Genomic DNA, 17,663 nt, shown 5'->3' on the forward strand with positions numbered 1-17,663 from the left:
AAAGCCTCGGAGCAGCAGTCTGTAATGACTGAATCTGGATAAGATCCTTCTTATTCCAACATGTAAAAAGACTTACAATAATCAAGATTAGATGAAATAAAGGAACTAATAATCATATCTAATTGAGCTTTTGACACCAGAGTTTGAAGCTTAGAAATATTTCTAACCTGAAGAAAAAAAACAGTTTCTAATCCACAAGCCTTGAGACTTTTGGGGAAATATTCTGTGGACTGATGAGACAAAAATTTAGCTTTTAAGAAGGTGTGTGTTTCATTACGTCTGGCTGAAAATTAGCAGTATTTAGAACATCGTACTGGGAAGCAACCATAATGCTTGTAGTGTGATAGTATGGGGCTACTTGGCTGCTCCATGACAAGCCCTAATTGATGGAGCCGTTTGACCGTTTGAGATGCCGCGGCATGACTTTAAACAGACTGTTCATGTTCAAAAACCTTCTAACGTAGCTAAAGTGAAATGATTCTGCAGAGAAGAGTGGGTCAGATTACTTAATTAACTGCGTTTGTTTAGAAAAAAAAAAAGAAGATTTTTCATGTTGCCAGAAAGAGTGAGGCAGCCAGTTGTTGGTTCGAGAGGGTAAACACACTGTTCAAAAAAATTGAAGGAACGCACAAATCCTGCTGGATATCCACACTGTGGAATGGGTACGTTAGGCGCTAAAGGAAGGCGCATCACGTGATGAGAATGATCAACACACCGAGGCTTAATCCAAAGTCACTGAGAAAGTGAAACAGAAAAACTGATGCTGCAGGCTAGTACCACTTGTCCGTCCGTCTGTCCGTCTTCTTCCGCTTATCCGGGGTCGGGTCGCGGGGGTAGCAGCTTCAGTAGGGAGGCCCAGACGTCCCTCTCCCCAGCCACTTGGGCCAGCTCCTCAGGAGGAATCCCAAGGCGTTCCCAGGCCAGCCGGGAGACATAGTCCCTCCAGCGTGTCCTGGGTCTTCCCCTGGGCCTCCTTCCGGTGGGACGTGCCCGGAACACCTCACCAGGGAGGCGTCCAGGAGGCATCCTGACCAGATGCCCGAGCCACCTGAACTGGCTCCTCTCGACGTGGAGGAGCAGCGGCTCTACTCTGAGTCCTCCCCGGATGACTGAGCTCCTCACCCTATCTCTAAGGGAGAGCCCAGACACACTACGGAGAAAACTCATTTCAGCCGCTTGTATCAGGGATCTCGTTCTTTCGGTCACGACCCAAAGCTCGTGACCATAGATGAGGGTAGGAACGTAGATCGACCGGTAAATCGAGAGCTTCGCTTTTTGGCTCAGCTCTCTCTTCACCACAACGGATCGGTACAGCGCTCGCTTCACAGCAGACGCTGCACCAATCCGCCTGTCAATCTCCCGCTCCATCTTCCCCTCATTCGTGAACAAGACCCCAAGATACTTGAACTCCTCCACTAGGGGCAGGACATCCTCCCCAACCCGGAGAAGGCACTCTACCCTTTTCCGGTTCAAGACCATGGTCTCGGATTTGGAGGCACTGATTTTCATCCCGGCCGCTTCGCACTCGGCTGCGAACCGCTCCAGTGAGAGCTGTAGATCACGCCCTGATGAAGCCAATAGGACCACGTCATCCGCGAATAGCAGAGACGCAATCCTAAGGCCACCAAAACGGATCCCCTCAACACCTTGGCTGCGCCTAGAAATTCTGTCCATAAATGTTATGAACAGAATCGGTGACAAAGGGCAACCTTGGCGGAGTCCAACTCTCACCGGAAACGAGTCCGACTTACTGCCGGCAATGCGGACCAGACTCTGACACCGGTCGTACAGAGACCTGACAGCCCTTATTAAAGGGTCCGGTACTCCATACTCCCGGAGTACCCCCCCACAAGATCCCCCGGGGGACACGGTCGAATGCCTTCTCCAGATCCACAAAGCACATGTAGACTGGTTGGGCAAACTCCCATGCCCCCTCAAGAATCCTGCTGAGGGTATAGAGCTGGTCCAGTGTTCCACGGCCAGGACGAAAACCACACTGCTCTTCCTGAATCCGAGATTCGACTATCCGACGGACCCTCCTTTCCAGAACCCCTGAATAGACCTTACCAGGGAGGCTTAAGAGTGTGATTCCTCTGTAGTTGGAACACACCCTCCGGTCCCCCTTTTTAAATAGGGGGACCACCACCCCAGTCTGCCAATCCAGAGGAACTGCCCCCGATGTCCACGCAATGTTGCAGAGCCGCGTTAACCAACACAGCCCCACAACATCCAGAGCCTTAAGGTACTCAGGGCGAATCTCATCCACCCCCGGGGCCTTGCCACCGAGGAGCTTTTTAACAACCTCGGCAACCTCAGCACCAGAGATGGGAGAACCCGACCCAGAGTCCTCAGGCTCTGCTTCCTCAATGGAAGACGTGTTGGTGGGATTAAGGAGGTCTTCGAAGTATTCCGCCCACCGACGCACGACGTCCTGAGTCGAGGTCAGCAGCACACCACCCCCACTGTAAACAGTGTTGGTACTGCACTGCTTCCCCCTCCTGAGACGCCGGATAGTGGACCAGAATCGCTTCGAAGCCGTACGGAAGTCTTTCTCCATGGCCTCTCCGAACTCTTCCCACGCCCGAGTTTTTGCCTCGGCGACCAGCCGAGCCGCCTGCCGCTTCGACTGCCGGTACACATCAGCTGCTTCCGGAGTCCCACAGGCCAAAAAAGCCCGGTAGGACTCCTTCTTCAGCTTGACGGCTTCCCTCACCGCTGGTGTCCACCAGCGGGTTCGAGGGTTGCTGCCACGACATGCACCGACAACCTTGCGGCCACAGCTCCGACTAGCCGCCTCAACAATAGAGGCGTGGAACATGGTCCATTCAGACTCAATGTCCCCCGCCTCCCTCGGGACGTGTTTAAAGTTCTCCCGGAGGTGGGAGTTAAAGCTCCGCCTCACAGGGGACTCCGCCAGACGTTCCCAGCAAACCCTCACAGTGCGTTTGGGCCTGCCCGGTCGGACCGGCTTCCTCCCCCGCCATCGGAGCCAACTCACCACCAGGTAGTGGTCGGTGGAGAGCTCCGCCCCTCTCTTCACCCGAGTGTCCAAGACATGCGGCCGCAGGTCAGATGAAACGACAACAAAGTCGATCATTGAACTGCGACCTAGGGTGTCCTGGTGCCAAGAGCACATATGGACACCCTTATGCTTGAACATGGTGTTTGTGATGGACAATCCATGACGAGCACAGAAGTCCAACAACAAAACACCACTCGAGTTCAGATCAGGTGGGCCATTCCTCCCAACCACGCCCCTCCAGGTCCCACTGTCATTGCCCACGTGAGCGTTGAAGTCCCCCAGCAAAATGAGGGAGTCCCCAGGAGGGGCACTCTCCAGTACCCCCTCCAAGGACTCCAAAAAGGGTGGGTAATCTGAACTGCTGCTTGGCGCATAAGCGCAAACAACAGTCAGAACCCGTCCCCCCACACGAATGCGGAGGGAGGCCACCCTCTCGTTCACCGGGGAAAACCCCAACGTGCAGGCACCGAGATGGGGGGCAACCAGTATGCCAACCCCAGCTCGGCGCCTCTCACCATGGGCAACTCCAGAGTGGAAGAATGTCCAGCCCCTCTCAAGGAGACTGGTTCCGGAGCCAGAGCGGTGCGTCGAGGTGAGTCCGACCATCTCTAGTCGGAACCTCTCAACCTCGCGCACAAGCTCAGGCTCCTTCCCCACCAGAGAGTTGACATTCCACGTCCCAAGAGCCAGCTTCTGCAGCCGAGGATCGGAACGCCAAGGTCCCCGCCCTCTACTGCTACCCGTTGCACAATGCACTCGACCCCTTTGGCCCCTCCGACAGGTGGTGAGCCCATTGGAAGGGGGACCCATGTTGCCTCTTCGGGCTGAGCCCGGCCGGGCTCCATGGGCAAAAGCCCGGCCACCAGACGCCAACGTGCCCCACCTCCAGGCCTGGCTCCAGAGTGGGGCCCCGGTGACCCGCGTCCGGGCGAGGGAACACGAAGTCCAACAATCTTATTCATCATAAGGGGCATTTTGGGCTGCGCTTTGTCTGGTCCCTCACCTAGGACCTGTCTGCCTTGGGTGACCCTACTAGGGGCTTAAAGCCCCTGACAGCATAGCTCCTAGGATCATTGGGACACTCAAACCCCTCCACCACGGTAAGGTGGCAGCCCAGGGAGGGGCTAGTACCACTTGCTGAAATCTAATTGCAGCAACTCAGAATGGTGCTCAGTAGTTTCTATGGCCCCACCTTCTTTGACGTATGTCCTCCCAGATCCTGACCATGGCCTCGCTGAGCTCCTGGTGGAGTCAGATGGACCTAAACTTGACGTCCCAGAGATGTTCTGTTGAATTTAGGTCAGCAGAGCATGGAGGCCAGTTAATTGTATCCTCCTGGAACTGCCTGCATGCCCATGTCGCATTTTGCGGGCATTATCCTGCACCAGGAGGAACCCGGCACTCTCTGCACCAGCGAAGGGTCTAACAATGGGTCTAAGGGTTTCATCCCGATGCCTAATGGCAGCCCGGGTCCCATCGTTTATCATCTTCAGGTCTGTGCATCCCCCACGTATTGCCTCACGCTACCAGGAGTGACGCTGATTCTTGTCAAATGCAAAACTGCGTATTTTTGACAAAAATCAGTCCAAATAAAATAGGGACTGGAAAACTGACCTTCCCCCTGCAGAACAGTTCCTGCTTTTTGGGTTGTGCCGTCGTTGCTCCTTCAGTGCACCCATTGCTACTCTCACTGACACCAGAACAGCCAACGCTGACCTATAATAGTGATGAACTGACCAGACCAACACTCCAGATGTTTAACTGACTTGGTATCATGCTCTGATTGACAAGTGCTCCTTCAAAATTTTTTTCAGCTTGGTATTTTCTTGCACAGGGTCTGGATTTGGATGTGAAAACTGTCTTTTGTGTTTGCTCAAGTTATCTTTCTCTGATGATATAATCTGGTGGTGATCTGTAATATTTAAGTGTGTCGGTAAAGCAGAAACGTTACAACGGTGAGGGGCAAATATTGTTTCGCAGTAGCGTTTAGGGTTTGGGCTTTGTGCAGAGCGGGGAAATAAATCACATTAACACCGACTGGTATTTGTGATAAATTCTAATGATAATCTCAACGCTTTTGCAGCATTTTCTTTATGTTCATGCTCGTTTTATTTCTCTGCCTTTTTTCTGATCCGTTTTCATGGTCTGGTTGGATCACATTTCAGAGCTCATCGGCTGATATTTCTCACTGTGCTTTTGATTTATCTGTGCTGTGAGTTGCACTGTGTGTTAGATGATGTATCTATCAGCCCGGTATTATAGCTGATGATAAACTTCCCAGCTCCTTCTTATTTAAATAGGCTTGTGTTCCAAAGAGACAGAAACCACATGGATCTAGATATGATGATTTTGGCATTTTGATTATTTTTTCAGCTGTTGGCTCCCTCTCTGGGTAGAAATATCCTCACTGCTTTTAATGCTAAAGGGTTTATCTTTAGTGGTGCCACGATGCTTGCATTTGTTTTTAGGGGTCTTCTCTGCTTTATAACCATCATGCATCATCAGCTTAAAATAGCATGCTTGTATAAATGTTTCTGTAAAATTGTTTTATCCTATAAATGTTACTTTTGGGTGGTAAATTCTCAAAAAAAAAAAAATCATAATGTATAAAATTGCAAACTAATTGCCTCTGTGGTCTTGTTTGGGAGACCAAAGTATTTCTTCAATCAATAAAGGATGTGCCTTCCTACATGCTTTTACTGTTTCTCTCAGGTTTCTTTTTCTTTTGTAAACTTGTATGCACATATTTTCTTCATATTTTGCACATGAAGTCATTAGTTTTTTGTCATTTTAGATTTGTTGAACTAAAAAAGGGCATTTAGGTGACTTTGGATGCGGTGGCCTGGATGCTGATGTCAGACTGGTTCCTGAAGCATGTAGTTTAAAACCCCTTAGACCTTGTTATTTGAAAGTCACAGCATGAGAAAGAGGACAGAATTCCCTATGATTTGATTTAAAACAAAGAAAAATGGAAGTTGCGACATTATTGCTGTGTAACGCAAAGATGATACTGGTTGAGATTGACCCACATCTCCTTTCTTGTTCTTCATGTTATATCTCCTGCATGGAGATATAACATGTCAGTCAATAAAATCTATGTCTGTTGTATTTTAGCATAAAATACAGTGAAAGTAATTTGGTTCAGCCCAAAACAAAATTGTGTATCCACTGAATTAATTCATGGCCCTTGATAATAAGTTACCAAGTTATTGCATCCAAGAGCTCCTATGTCACTGCAATATTGTCACATTTGGATATTTATATGATGACAGTGATTTAATGTATTATGCAGCTCTGGTTTTGATCTATAGGTCAAACTGGGATTTTATAGAAACAGTAAAAGATTAAAAAGCTGAGTAATTTAGTTTTTGCTCAAAGTCTTGGAACATGTTCAAATAGCTTATCTTGCTGAAGGTATTGGGGAAGTAGCTTACCTAAAATCAGCTGATAGGGTTCCAACTGTTTAAAGCTTGCCTTGTTCATTTTCCAAATGATTTTTTTGATAAGTAAAATGTTTGAAAAAGTGTAAAACCTATAAACACCGTATGTTACAGCACACATCTGCTGAATAACAGAGAAGAAAGTATGCAAAAGTGACCAAAGAACTACAAGAGGAAGGCTGGAAAGCATTAAGAGGGTCTAGTGACAACAAATCATCAGCTGCCAGTTTACTGTTTTTATCAGATGTTTATCAGATTTGACAGCAATTTGCTACCCAGAAGTAGAGATGTCAACTGGTTTGTCATTTGTTTAGTGAATAGGAAAATAATTTAGACCAACATTTTTGCCAAACGAACATCTGCTGAAAGGATAAGAAAAGTGAACATTGTTATCATAATTTAAGGAGCTTGCTTCCCAGATTCCCCAGATTTTATTTACATGTTGCGTCCTCTACAACTTCTGCTTGAGAAATATATATATATATATATATATATATATATATATATATATATATATATATATATATATATATATAATCTGCAGTGGACCACAGACAGGGTGCACCAGAACTGCTAAATCTCCCTGAACATCTTCCACTTTTCTTGCCTTTCTCACATTGTTACCAGCAACTCTCGCTGTTTCCTTGTTCCTGCACCCCAACGCATCTCATCCGCTCCCACTAACTAGCTGCAGCCCTTAATTGCATCAAAAGCTGAAGAAATGAGGGCCTCTGATGACTTTACCATCATCTAAAAGGCTTCTGCCGCCTTGTCGACATCAATTATTTAAATACTTGAATGGGTGGGCTGGTGCACGGATCAGCCGATTTGTTGCTGATTGCATAGTGTTGTTAAGAGTTAAGATAATGATGGAGCTCCTGACAAGAACAGATCTAATTTAATTTTTTTGGATGCGCCCCCCAAAAACATATTTTCTGAATGCTTTTTGTAGAATAATAGAGAGAAGCTGGATGAAAGCGGACTTATTTTGGCATATTGTTGTGTTTACCACACGCCTTATATCTTCTCACTGCAAAAACTGATCTAAAAATAAGTAAAATGTTCTTAAAGTTAGTGTTTTAATCCTTGATTTGAGCAGGTAAATAAGATTATCTGCCAATGGAATGAGTATTTCTACCCCTAAAATAAGATAATAAGACACCCTGCACTTAAAATAAGCAGATGGGGATGAATTGTTCCTGTTTTAAGTGCAAAAATCTTATTCCATTGGCAAATCATCCTATTTACCTGCTCAAATCAAGGACAAATACACAAATTTTAAAGAATATTTTACTTATTTCTAGTTCCGTTTTTGCAGTGAGCGGGCATTTGTAGAGGTGGGGAGGGGGTGGTCCGCCCATAGCCACCTAAGATTATGTAAACGGGTGCAGTTTCTAAAAAGCCAGCTGTGACTACGAGAGAAAGCAGAGAGTTTGGTGTAGAAGGTATGTGGGCGGTCAGCGCTCTGTGCCAAACAGGAAAACTGTTGGCCTGTGTTTTTCTGAAAACCGCACCCTTGTGGAACCACAGCAAAGGTTTAACTGTGGATGTGGATGTATATTTATGTATTTATTTATTCCCAGGAGCGTGGGAGTGGGAGCACCTCCAGGAGGCCTTGGAAGAGAAGCTGAAGAATTCGCTAGCTGTGGCTCAACTTATGGAGCGCATACGATCTCTTCTCAGCAGAGACAGGGTGAGCTGTTAAAAATCAGCTGCTAATTTTCGCACACGGCACGCTGCAAAAAAAGAACCAGAACCCTTGAGCTCTTCCAACGTTTCTCTCACGTTGTGTAAAAAAAAAATGGCAATGTACTTTATTGGTCTGAAGCATTATTGGTGGAAACGGACACATAACGATGTTTCAATCAATTAAATGTTCAGTGCCCCGGAGTAGGACCACCTCAAGCTCAGTCAGACTTAATTCATTTTCCAGTTTTGCCATAGATTCTCAGTTGGATTTAAGTCTTCACCTCGGACCACTCACACATGTGATTATGCTTTTATCCAAACCTCAAAGCAAAGCAAAATGTTTTTTTTCTTCTTTAAATAAGAATGCAAAAATTTCACATTTCTGCCTCACTAACAGAAAGGCATGCATTCATTTTCAGTTTGACGTCTCTCTATTTTGCTAGTCTAGAAGCGTTTCTCACCTGTGCTCAAGAACATAATATGGGTTAATCTTTCTTTCACGAGACCCGCTATATTTAGCCAAGTCTCTTAGAGGTGCGCACCTAAGTCTGCTACAGAGAAAAAAGTTACTGAATGTTTTTTGTCCTATTTAAAACTGAAGGAAAAAAATGGGATTAATCAATGACCAATAGTTTTTAAACTAAACTTCTAAGTTGATTTTATTTTGTCAGTAAAGATTTCTACCAAAAAAAAAAAAAAGTGTCCATCTGTGTCAACTACATGTGCAGGCGAGACAAATTTGGACCAGCCTTTGAGTTGGAGCCACAGAAAATCATTAATAATAATAATAATAATAATAATAATAATAATAATAATAATAATAATAATAATAATAATAATAATAATAACTTTAAATGGGACTTCTGATCTTTCTTTCAACTATGGCTTTCTTTATGCCCCCCCACATTAAGCCCAGATTTGTGTCTGCCACTCATCCTGTCAACTGATTCTCCCACCTGAGCTCTGGCTCTCTGCTCTCCTCCAGTTACCACGGGCCTCTTGCCTGTTCCTTTTTAAGACAGCTGGCTGCTCTGGACTTTGAGGACATGTATCCATTTCTATTCACTTCTCAGTTACGCACTACAATGTGTTGGTCTAGCAAACAATATCCCAATAAAACACACTGAAGTTTGTAAAAGATAGCATGACCAGATGTTCAAGGGGTATCATACTATTGCAAGATGCTGCATGAATCATGGTTAATGTCCTAACAAGCTGCCTGTGATCAATTCTAAAATGTTTGTTCTGCACTAAGAAATAGTTATCCTATGTATGAAATGGGTTTGCAGTCGTACCGTAACAGAGGTTCAACAGCTGAATGAATTTTCTGAATGTGTAAAAAAAAAACGTGTTTAACGTAGCAGACCAAGCGAGCCGTCATTAGCAAGATCCCATCTTGACTCTTTGCAGTAATAATGCGTCTGCAATTATCGTATTTACATAATCAGTGCCTCAAATCACCCCGCAGATACCGTGGGAATCGGCACAGTACAAACAAGGGAGGTTTTTCCGAGGAGCACGAGCAAAAGACAGGATCTGGAAGGACGCCACGCTCACGTCGACGCTGCTTCCAGGCGGCTGCTCCGCGTTTGGATCGTCTATATTTAGAAAGCAAGCGGTGGCTCTCCATACAATGCGGCAGACTTTTAACATTTAGTGGGGGGGGGAATGAGCGCGTGTGATCCGGGCAGATCTGGCAAGCCTTTCTGGCACACTGAATGCCCTCCCAATGCAGCAGGATGGAGCTAGGCCTTCTACCTGAGGCAGCGCTGAGACATGCTGACGCACAGTGGGGGAAGTGGTCATTTAACGTGATGAGACACCACAACGTCCCATCAGGACTCAATTCCTCCCTCTGCAGACATCCTCCTGGACGTTTTATACTCGCGTAATTGGTAACAAAAAATGACGTTAAGAGAAGCTTTTCCACGGATCTACCAAACCAAAGGCCTTGTTTCTGTTGTTTTCTCCCCTGAATAATTTGCCTGTCTCCCCGCAGCAGGGCAGCGTGAGAATGTTAGTTCTTCGTGCTTCAGCAGACTGATAAAGGTCACGCAGCGGTAATAGGCTGCTTTACAACCCTCAACTGTGAACACGTGTGCACTATCTAAATGGCGACAAAAAAAAAAATCCCAGTTTTATCTCCTAATAGTCCACGTTTCATCAATAAAACATCAGTGCAATTGCAAGGCACTAAACAGGGCCTGTATTTGACACAAATAAGAAACATTTGGTGTGCATCGGTATTCAGCAAATCTGGTATTTGTGGAAGAGTTGCTAGAAAAAAAAATCCAGGTGAAGTTTTGCCACAACCCTTGTAGGGAACACGGCTATTTTGGCCTGCATGCAAAGCTCTACATGTGCTGGAAAACTAATCCTGCACCTCACCCTGAACACATAATCCCTGCAATAAAGCAAGGCGCCATCATGCTGTGAAAATGCTTTTCTAAAGCGGGGACAGGGAGGCTGGTTAGAGTGGATGGGAACCAGCCTGGAGCGCAGCCCTTAGAAGGAAACCTGTTGGAGGCTGCAAAGGTGTTGGTCCTGGTGCAGAGGTCCTCCTTTCAGCAGGACGTCATTCCTAAATATACAGCCAAGCACCACAAGGGAAGGGCTTAGATCAAAGAGGACTTTCTATCTGAGAACGGCACAGTTTAGGACCACACCTAAAAAGATTTTAGATTCTGATGCTCTACATCCAGCAGGACTGAACTTGAGCTATTTTAAAAAACAGAAGAGTTACAATTGTAGTCTGTAGATGTGGAAAGCTGATGAAAACTATAGACTCTGAATACCACACTGTTCAGATTTTTTTACATTTTTTTTTAAAGTATGTATCCCTTTATTTCTGGTTCCCGGTCATCCACTACCTTGTTATTCCTGCATATAAACTCCTAACAAAATGCTCTGAAGTTTGTTGTTGTATTGTGAGAAAATCGGGAAAAACATCAAGGGTCATTTATATTTTTGCACGTCGCTCTATTCCATAAAACAGGCTTAAATGTTCCGATAATAGGTGTCACGTAAAACCATCTGGCCCCCGCTTTTCATTCACCGTGGGCCACTTGCTGTCACGTCGCTCTTGGCACTGCAGTTTTAGCGTGTTTTATTGTAGCGGTGAGGAAAACCGGCAGAGGGGCCATCTGTATTCTATGAGGGAGGCATAAAAGATGCTCAGCATGACAATTTTCCTCGTAACAAGAAGCTGAGGAATGCTAAACTCCTGGGTCTAACTCTTTTGGCTTTCTGCTCCCTCTCTCTCTCTCTCTCTCTCTCTGTAGAGCTCCAGGGACACGCCGAGTGCGCGGGCAGCTCAACTCGGACCCCAGACCCTCGTCAACCTGTTCAACTCTCCGCTTTATTCGGACGTGATCTTCATGGTTCAAGGTGGGCGCAGTTAGAAAGGCACGGAATGACAAACGCTCTTAGTGTCTCGCACAGCAGGTTGAAGTGAATTATTATCTCTGTCCCCAGCCCAGGTTATTCATTAAGAGACAAATTGAGGTAAAACGGTTCAAATGAAAGGCTCCTCTCTGCTTTTGTCATGTTTCCTCTCCCCGGAAAGCTTCTCCTCTCTATTAAACTGAGAAATACAAGCAAAAAGGCCCCAAAGCATCCCATAATCAATATTTAGCACATCAAGAATGCAGTGAGCTGTACCCCATGTACCCCTGAGCTGAGTTAAAAAATTTTAGAGGTCAAAGCATATTTAATAAAAGGGATTCTGCTTATGAAAAGGGAGGCTCGCCACTGGCTGTAAAATGCGGGTGATGATGTGAATATTCCCATTATGACTTGGGATCATTTATTCCCTTGTTACTTCAGGGCAAAATACATTTATTACCAACTTTAATCATTTGTCCTGTCCAGTCCTTATCTCCCAGTTTTTTTTTTTTTTTTTTTTTGCTCCAACAAATTAAATTGCAATTGATTATTGTGTCAATCAGGAAGCGTGTTGCCGGCCCACCGGGCGGTGCTGGTGGCGCGCTGTGACGTGATGGCGGCCATGTTCAGCGGCAAGTACGCCGAGGCCCGCAGCAGAGTGGTTCCCATCCACGGCGTCTCCTCTGACACCTTCCTGTCTTTTCTGGAGTACCTCTACACGGACTCCTGCTGCCCTGGTGAGTCTAAAACACGCGCAAACCCACAGGAGTAACTCAACTACAGGCTGATTCTGGTTTTGTTTCATATAAAGAAATAATGAATGACTTAGACTTAGACAACTTTATTCGTCATTTTGTATGCACAGAGTGCGTACAGAACGAAATTTCGTTGCATACAGCTTATAAATTGCAGTAAAATTAAATTACAGTATAAGGTGCAGCAGTGATTTAAAAGTAAACAACTGAAGTGTAAACAATGCAGGAGAAAGCCACAGTGTATAGGTGAGTATTTTTAAAAACCGTTTGTATGTACAGAATTTGATTGTGCAAAGGGCATTTGTGCAAGAATGCATCTAGAAACTAAGAGTTCGGCCGCATTTGTAATGCTGGATGGAGATGCAATTATGCAAAAAGTGCAGGGATTATGTATTGCTTAGCATCTAAGGTTTTATTTAGCTAACTTTTAGACTTAGTAAGGGTTAGGCATCTGGTTATAGAGAAGACACAAGAGATCCTAAAACTATACGCAGCACAGCACCCTCCGCATAAAAACCAGGTAACTTTTATTTCTGTAGCATATCTTCACTGAGCAAATTAGAGAGAAAATCCATACTTTGCTTGCCTAAAGTAACTAAGTGCGAAACTAAGAAACTACCTTTGGCACCCCTTCTGTGACCGTGGGACAGCACTGAGTCTTCTCCTATAATATAATACTAACAGAGAGACATTTTGGAGAAGAGGTCTCCTCGGTCTTTTGGAGACCCACAGCAGCTTCTACCCCACCCAACAGCAGACATCAAGTTCTCTGTCATGTTATATTTATGCCTCATATGTAAAAGACTTGTAATGGGCGCCAATAAGAGATCTTAATTGTTAATGTGTGATTTTAATTGAGTAAATGTTCTCAAATTAAAGGTTAGAATGCTCCTGATTTTCCACTGTGGGATTATGGTATTGCACATTTTTACACAGCTATAATCAGCTCTCCAAGTGAACAATTGTTAATGAATTGAGTGATTTGTAACAGAGATCAGGGTCTCTCCACGTGTTCTGGATGTGAGCTCCGTAAAGAAATGAGAAAGCAGCAGCGAGACGTGTGTCAGCGTTGCCACACGGCCTTCAGCCACAAACCTAAGCCTAAAACAAAGGCGCAGACGACTGATCTTATCATCCATCTGTGGGAGCGCGACGTGTTCCCAGTGTTGGTCTCAAGAGATACTCGAAAAACGGCACTGAGCTTAAAATTCAATTAGATTGAGGGGGATGTTTGAAATCAGAGCGTGGCATTGCTGCTTCAGCTGCCAGTGGCGGTCCAAGTCACATCCCCACACATGTTGTTGTTTTCCTCTGTCACACAAAAATAAATTTTGAGAGCATTTAGCTGATTACTTTATTGTAGCAATGACTTACTATCATATACGTTTTATACACACTATATTATAACATATATGTCATTGCCTTAAAGTTAGACAGAGCAGAATTCACTTCTAATAATGTTTTTTAAAAGTATGCAAACTCTTCCCTCTAGTGGTGAGTACCTATGTGCCGATCAGAATATTGTGGTCTCTTTGTGGATCCTCTTGACAATATAGATCCTTAGCATAACCCTGAGCTTTCCAAATCCATAATGTTTCATTACAGACAGAAATGGAGAGTTAAAAATGATAAAACAGAGCAATTTGGCTGTAATACATTAAGCCTTCCTGTTATCTTCTTTAAGCCTCGCTCTCTCTTACACTCTGACAGCCTGAATGAAAAAAACAAACAGTTCTTATATATCTTTCTTATATATCTATGCATCCTTTAACCAATACTGATAATTGCTAACATTCCTGTCTTCTGGACGCAGTGACAGCTCCCACACCGATGACTCTCTCCTTAGAGTCAAGTCATTTTAGCCCATAGTTTTTCTACAGGACTTAGTTTTGTGGACAAAGATGCTCCTCCTGGATGAAGGCTGATTTTATGTTAGGTGACCCACAGGCCATTCATTTTGGATCGTTATCCTCCGAATAGATCCACCGAGGTTCGCAGGGCCCGCAGCATCACAGATCCTCTCCCACACTGAAGAGTAAGAATGAATCTTAATCTCATGTGACTAAAGCACGCTCCTGTTAAAGGCCCAGTGGCCTATGGCAAACTCCCTGTTTACATTTGTTATAACAGGACAGGAAGGTCTTTTTTTCATGCATGCCTACCAAATAAATTGTTGGCATCTAGATTAGGATTAATTTAAATTTTTAAGGAGATCCACCATTCAGAATTTTGTGTCTTATTTCTGGTCTGTGGTTGCTGGAAAGCCTTGACCTGCTGATACCGGTTCACACCGATTCCAATTTCTCCTTAAGTACTATGAGAAGATCTAAAGAAAAAACAGCATTGAAAACCCTGCTTTCTAATCTGCCTGCCATGGTTCAAAGACTAAGAGTGAAAGCTGAAAATGCAACAAACAAACAATATTGTTGAACTCCGCTCAGCCTTACTGTTATCTACTTCAAGTCTTGCTCTCTCCCAGCCTAAATGATCAACAGAAATGACTTAACATATCATAAGACAATGCTTTTTAAATAGCCTTTTTAGTGGTAGGAGCTTGAAAAAGGCTTTTTGAATGGCAACACTTGGCACTACTGTCTTAAGCAGCATGGATCAGGTGATGTGATGAAAAAAAAATTGTAACTTCAAGGTCTTATCTGCAGAATATTGCAGACAGTTCAGATTGTATTGGCAAACTGAGATCATTTGATGAAACATTTCTTCCTAAAACATCCAGTCAAAACAGCCCCAGGACGAAGATCTCGGGTTATTGTAGAGCTACAGCTTCATATCGACTCCTGACCGCATACAATTACGGCCGAGAAGCAGCTTCAGAAGCTGCGGCAACCCTTTAGTTACATAAGACCCCCGGCAGTCAAGGTCAGGACAAGGTAACTACACGAGTATCAGGGACAAACACTTTGCTGTCAAAGCAAGAAGGCTAGCATTGCATTTCTCTGCCATAATATGTTCGGAACATATGAAAGGAGACGTTCCTAATGCTCGTTTGAGCAATTGTTCAGCCGGACATGACAAAGCTTTCTGTACGTGCTGCTGCTGAGCCGATGGTGCAGCAGCAGCACGTCTGAGGCGCGTATGGAAGGAGAGAGAGAGAGATAGAGAAAGAGAGAAAGAGAGAGAGGGAGAGATGAGGCAAATGGTGCTAAACATAGGGTTTGACAAAAACAACAGGAAATATTAGGCTGTATTGACGTAGTTTGATTCGATATTTTATCATCGTTCTGCTGATTTGTGGGTCCTCGTTTTTTGTCTGTTGCCTGCAAGAATGTAAAGTGAGAACTCAGGAAGATGGCTGTAGATTTAGACTTTATTACAACAGCTTATTCGGTATGCCATTCAAAGATTTCAGTGTGGCTTCATCCTTTTGGCTTTTTCCACAGAAATATCCAATGTTTTAATTTTAGGTGCAAAGAAATGTGGATCCGCTTGTCATCAGCAAGAATGTTAAATTACTTTTTGGACACGTCACGGTGCATTTGAGCAATTACTTTTAGAAAGAACAATCTGATTTCAAGGTTTTAATTTACTGTGGATTTTCTGCAACTCACACAGAGTTGGCTCAGATATGTGCATACACCCTCACTAACCTTTGGATACATGCGCTTCAGCTAGTTGGAGAGAAACTACAAGCTTGGAGCTGGCATCACTCTGGCTGGATGTTTGCCGACCTTTCTTTGCAGAATCAGTAGAGCTTATTTGAATGGTTTGGTTTCCCGATGCAGAAGCAGAGTGAATACATTTAGAAATCTGAAACCTGGACACTGATACGTTTTCAAACAGAACAACAAACACGCTGGTTTTATGTGTTTGGAAAGTGGTGATCTAGTGGTTAGAGCAGGGTGCTTTCATCCTGGAGAGGCTGATAGTCTCCCGGTTCAAATCCCACAGACTGCCACTCTGGTCCCTGAGCAAGACCTTTAGCTCCAGAATACGCCATGAACGTTCCCTAAGGGACGGGTTAAATGGAGAGGATGAATTTCATGGCAATGTACAAAGTTGTGATGATAAATTAAGATGATTTTTATGATTATTTTGAGGCAGGATGAATTTAAGCTTCTGGAAAGGTTCTGTCCACATTGACATTAAACGATTACGGTGTTGATAAAAGAGAACCACAATAAATTCAAGCCTGGGTAACTATATCTATGTGTTTTTTTTTTCTCATCCCACTGTAAGAAAATAGGAATGGTTCAAACTAAGACATCATTAAAGTTCCTGATTTAAAATTAGGTTTGTACCGATGATGAGTGGATGCAAACTTCTGACTGGAACTGCACATCCGAAAAGTTGGAAAAGGCAGGAAATGAATGCTAAAAGTCATTAAGTTTTAGAATGGATCATGTTTCCATACTTTTTTATGATTATTGTTGGGTGCCCGGGGTAAATGAAACATTTAAAATGTTACTTTTGATTAACAATACTGTGTCAGCTTGAAGACTAAATACAGCCTTGGAATGTGCGACTATAACGCCGCATTTTCTCTACAGTCGTCGCGTATTTACTGGATATAGGTGTGAGGTTTTTAATTGGCCAGTTGTATATAAATTACAATAGAAGATGTTTAAATATTTTTGATTTATTAAAAAAAAATGTCAAGCAAGTTATTTTTAGCTGGTAATTTTATAGAAAACAAAATAAATATTAAATATGAGCTATCCTGGTGAGCATTTTTGCCTGCACAAGTTGTCAACAAGAACAGATAAAATTGGTATTAATTTGCTGCAATGGTAAAAATTTAACAGAGATCTTCATTAAACAAAACGTATAAATAGAGCTGGAGGCCGGGCTCTGATTGTGCCACACAAGGCGATACTTACGGCTATAAGATGCCGTTTGTGTCCTTGTGCTGGACCTCAGGTCACAGCTCTCAATCCAAACCAAAACAAAGATCTAATAATACATTTTTCTTTCCTTTTCTTTATCCATAGGCACCTTGCTAACAGCCTGTAGAGTCAGATGTTTCTGAAGAAATACACAGAAATGACCTAAATGAATAAACCTAAATTGAGCATCTGACAGGTTTTCTGATGCTTCCATTGGATTAAAATGGAGACAGCTTAAAACAGATTTACAACTAAATAGGGGCTACTCCAAGAATCGACACTGAACTTTTTGCCTTTTTCCTCTGCTCTATACTGCAGGTACACTGCAAAAACAGAGCTAAAAATAAGTAAAATGTTCTTAAAGTCAGTGTATATGTCCTTGATTTGAGCAGGAAAATAAGATGATTTGCCAATGGAATAAGATTTTTGCACTTAAAATAGGAACAAATCATCTCCAATCTATATTTCAAGTGCAGTATATCTAATTATCTTATTTGAGGGGTCAAATTACTCACTCCATTGGCAGACAATC

General features: G+C 43.8%; 1 protein-coding gene across 2 annotated transcripts in view; it reads left to right on the forward strand.

The window, feature by feature from the left end:
- Window positions 1-17,663, forward strand: part of rhobtb3 (Rho related BTB domain containing 3) — a 41,047-nt gene that overhangs the window by 20,683 nt on the left and 2,701 nt on the right. For both annotated transcript variants that reach the window (XM_036151518.1, XM_036151519.1), the window contains exons 8-10: window positions 8,046-8,155; window positions 11,433-11,538; window positions 12,099-12,272. In XM_036151518.1, the coding sequence (XP_036007411.1) occupies window positions 8,046-8,155; window positions 11,433-11,538; window positions 12,099-12,272 (390 nt within the window). The remainder of the gene's footprint in view (window positions 1-8,045; window positions 8,156-11,432; window positions 11,539-12,098; window positions 12,273-17,663) is intronic.

This window comes from Fundulus heteroclitus, chromosome 20 (assembly GCF_011125445.2).
Source record: "Fundulus heteroclitus isolate FHET01 chromosome 20, MU-UCD_Fhet_4.1, whole genome shotgun sequence".
Classification (NCBI taxonomy): Eukaryota; Metazoa; Chordata; class Actinopteri; order Cyprinodontiformes; family Fundulidae; genus Fundulus; species Fundulus heteroclitus.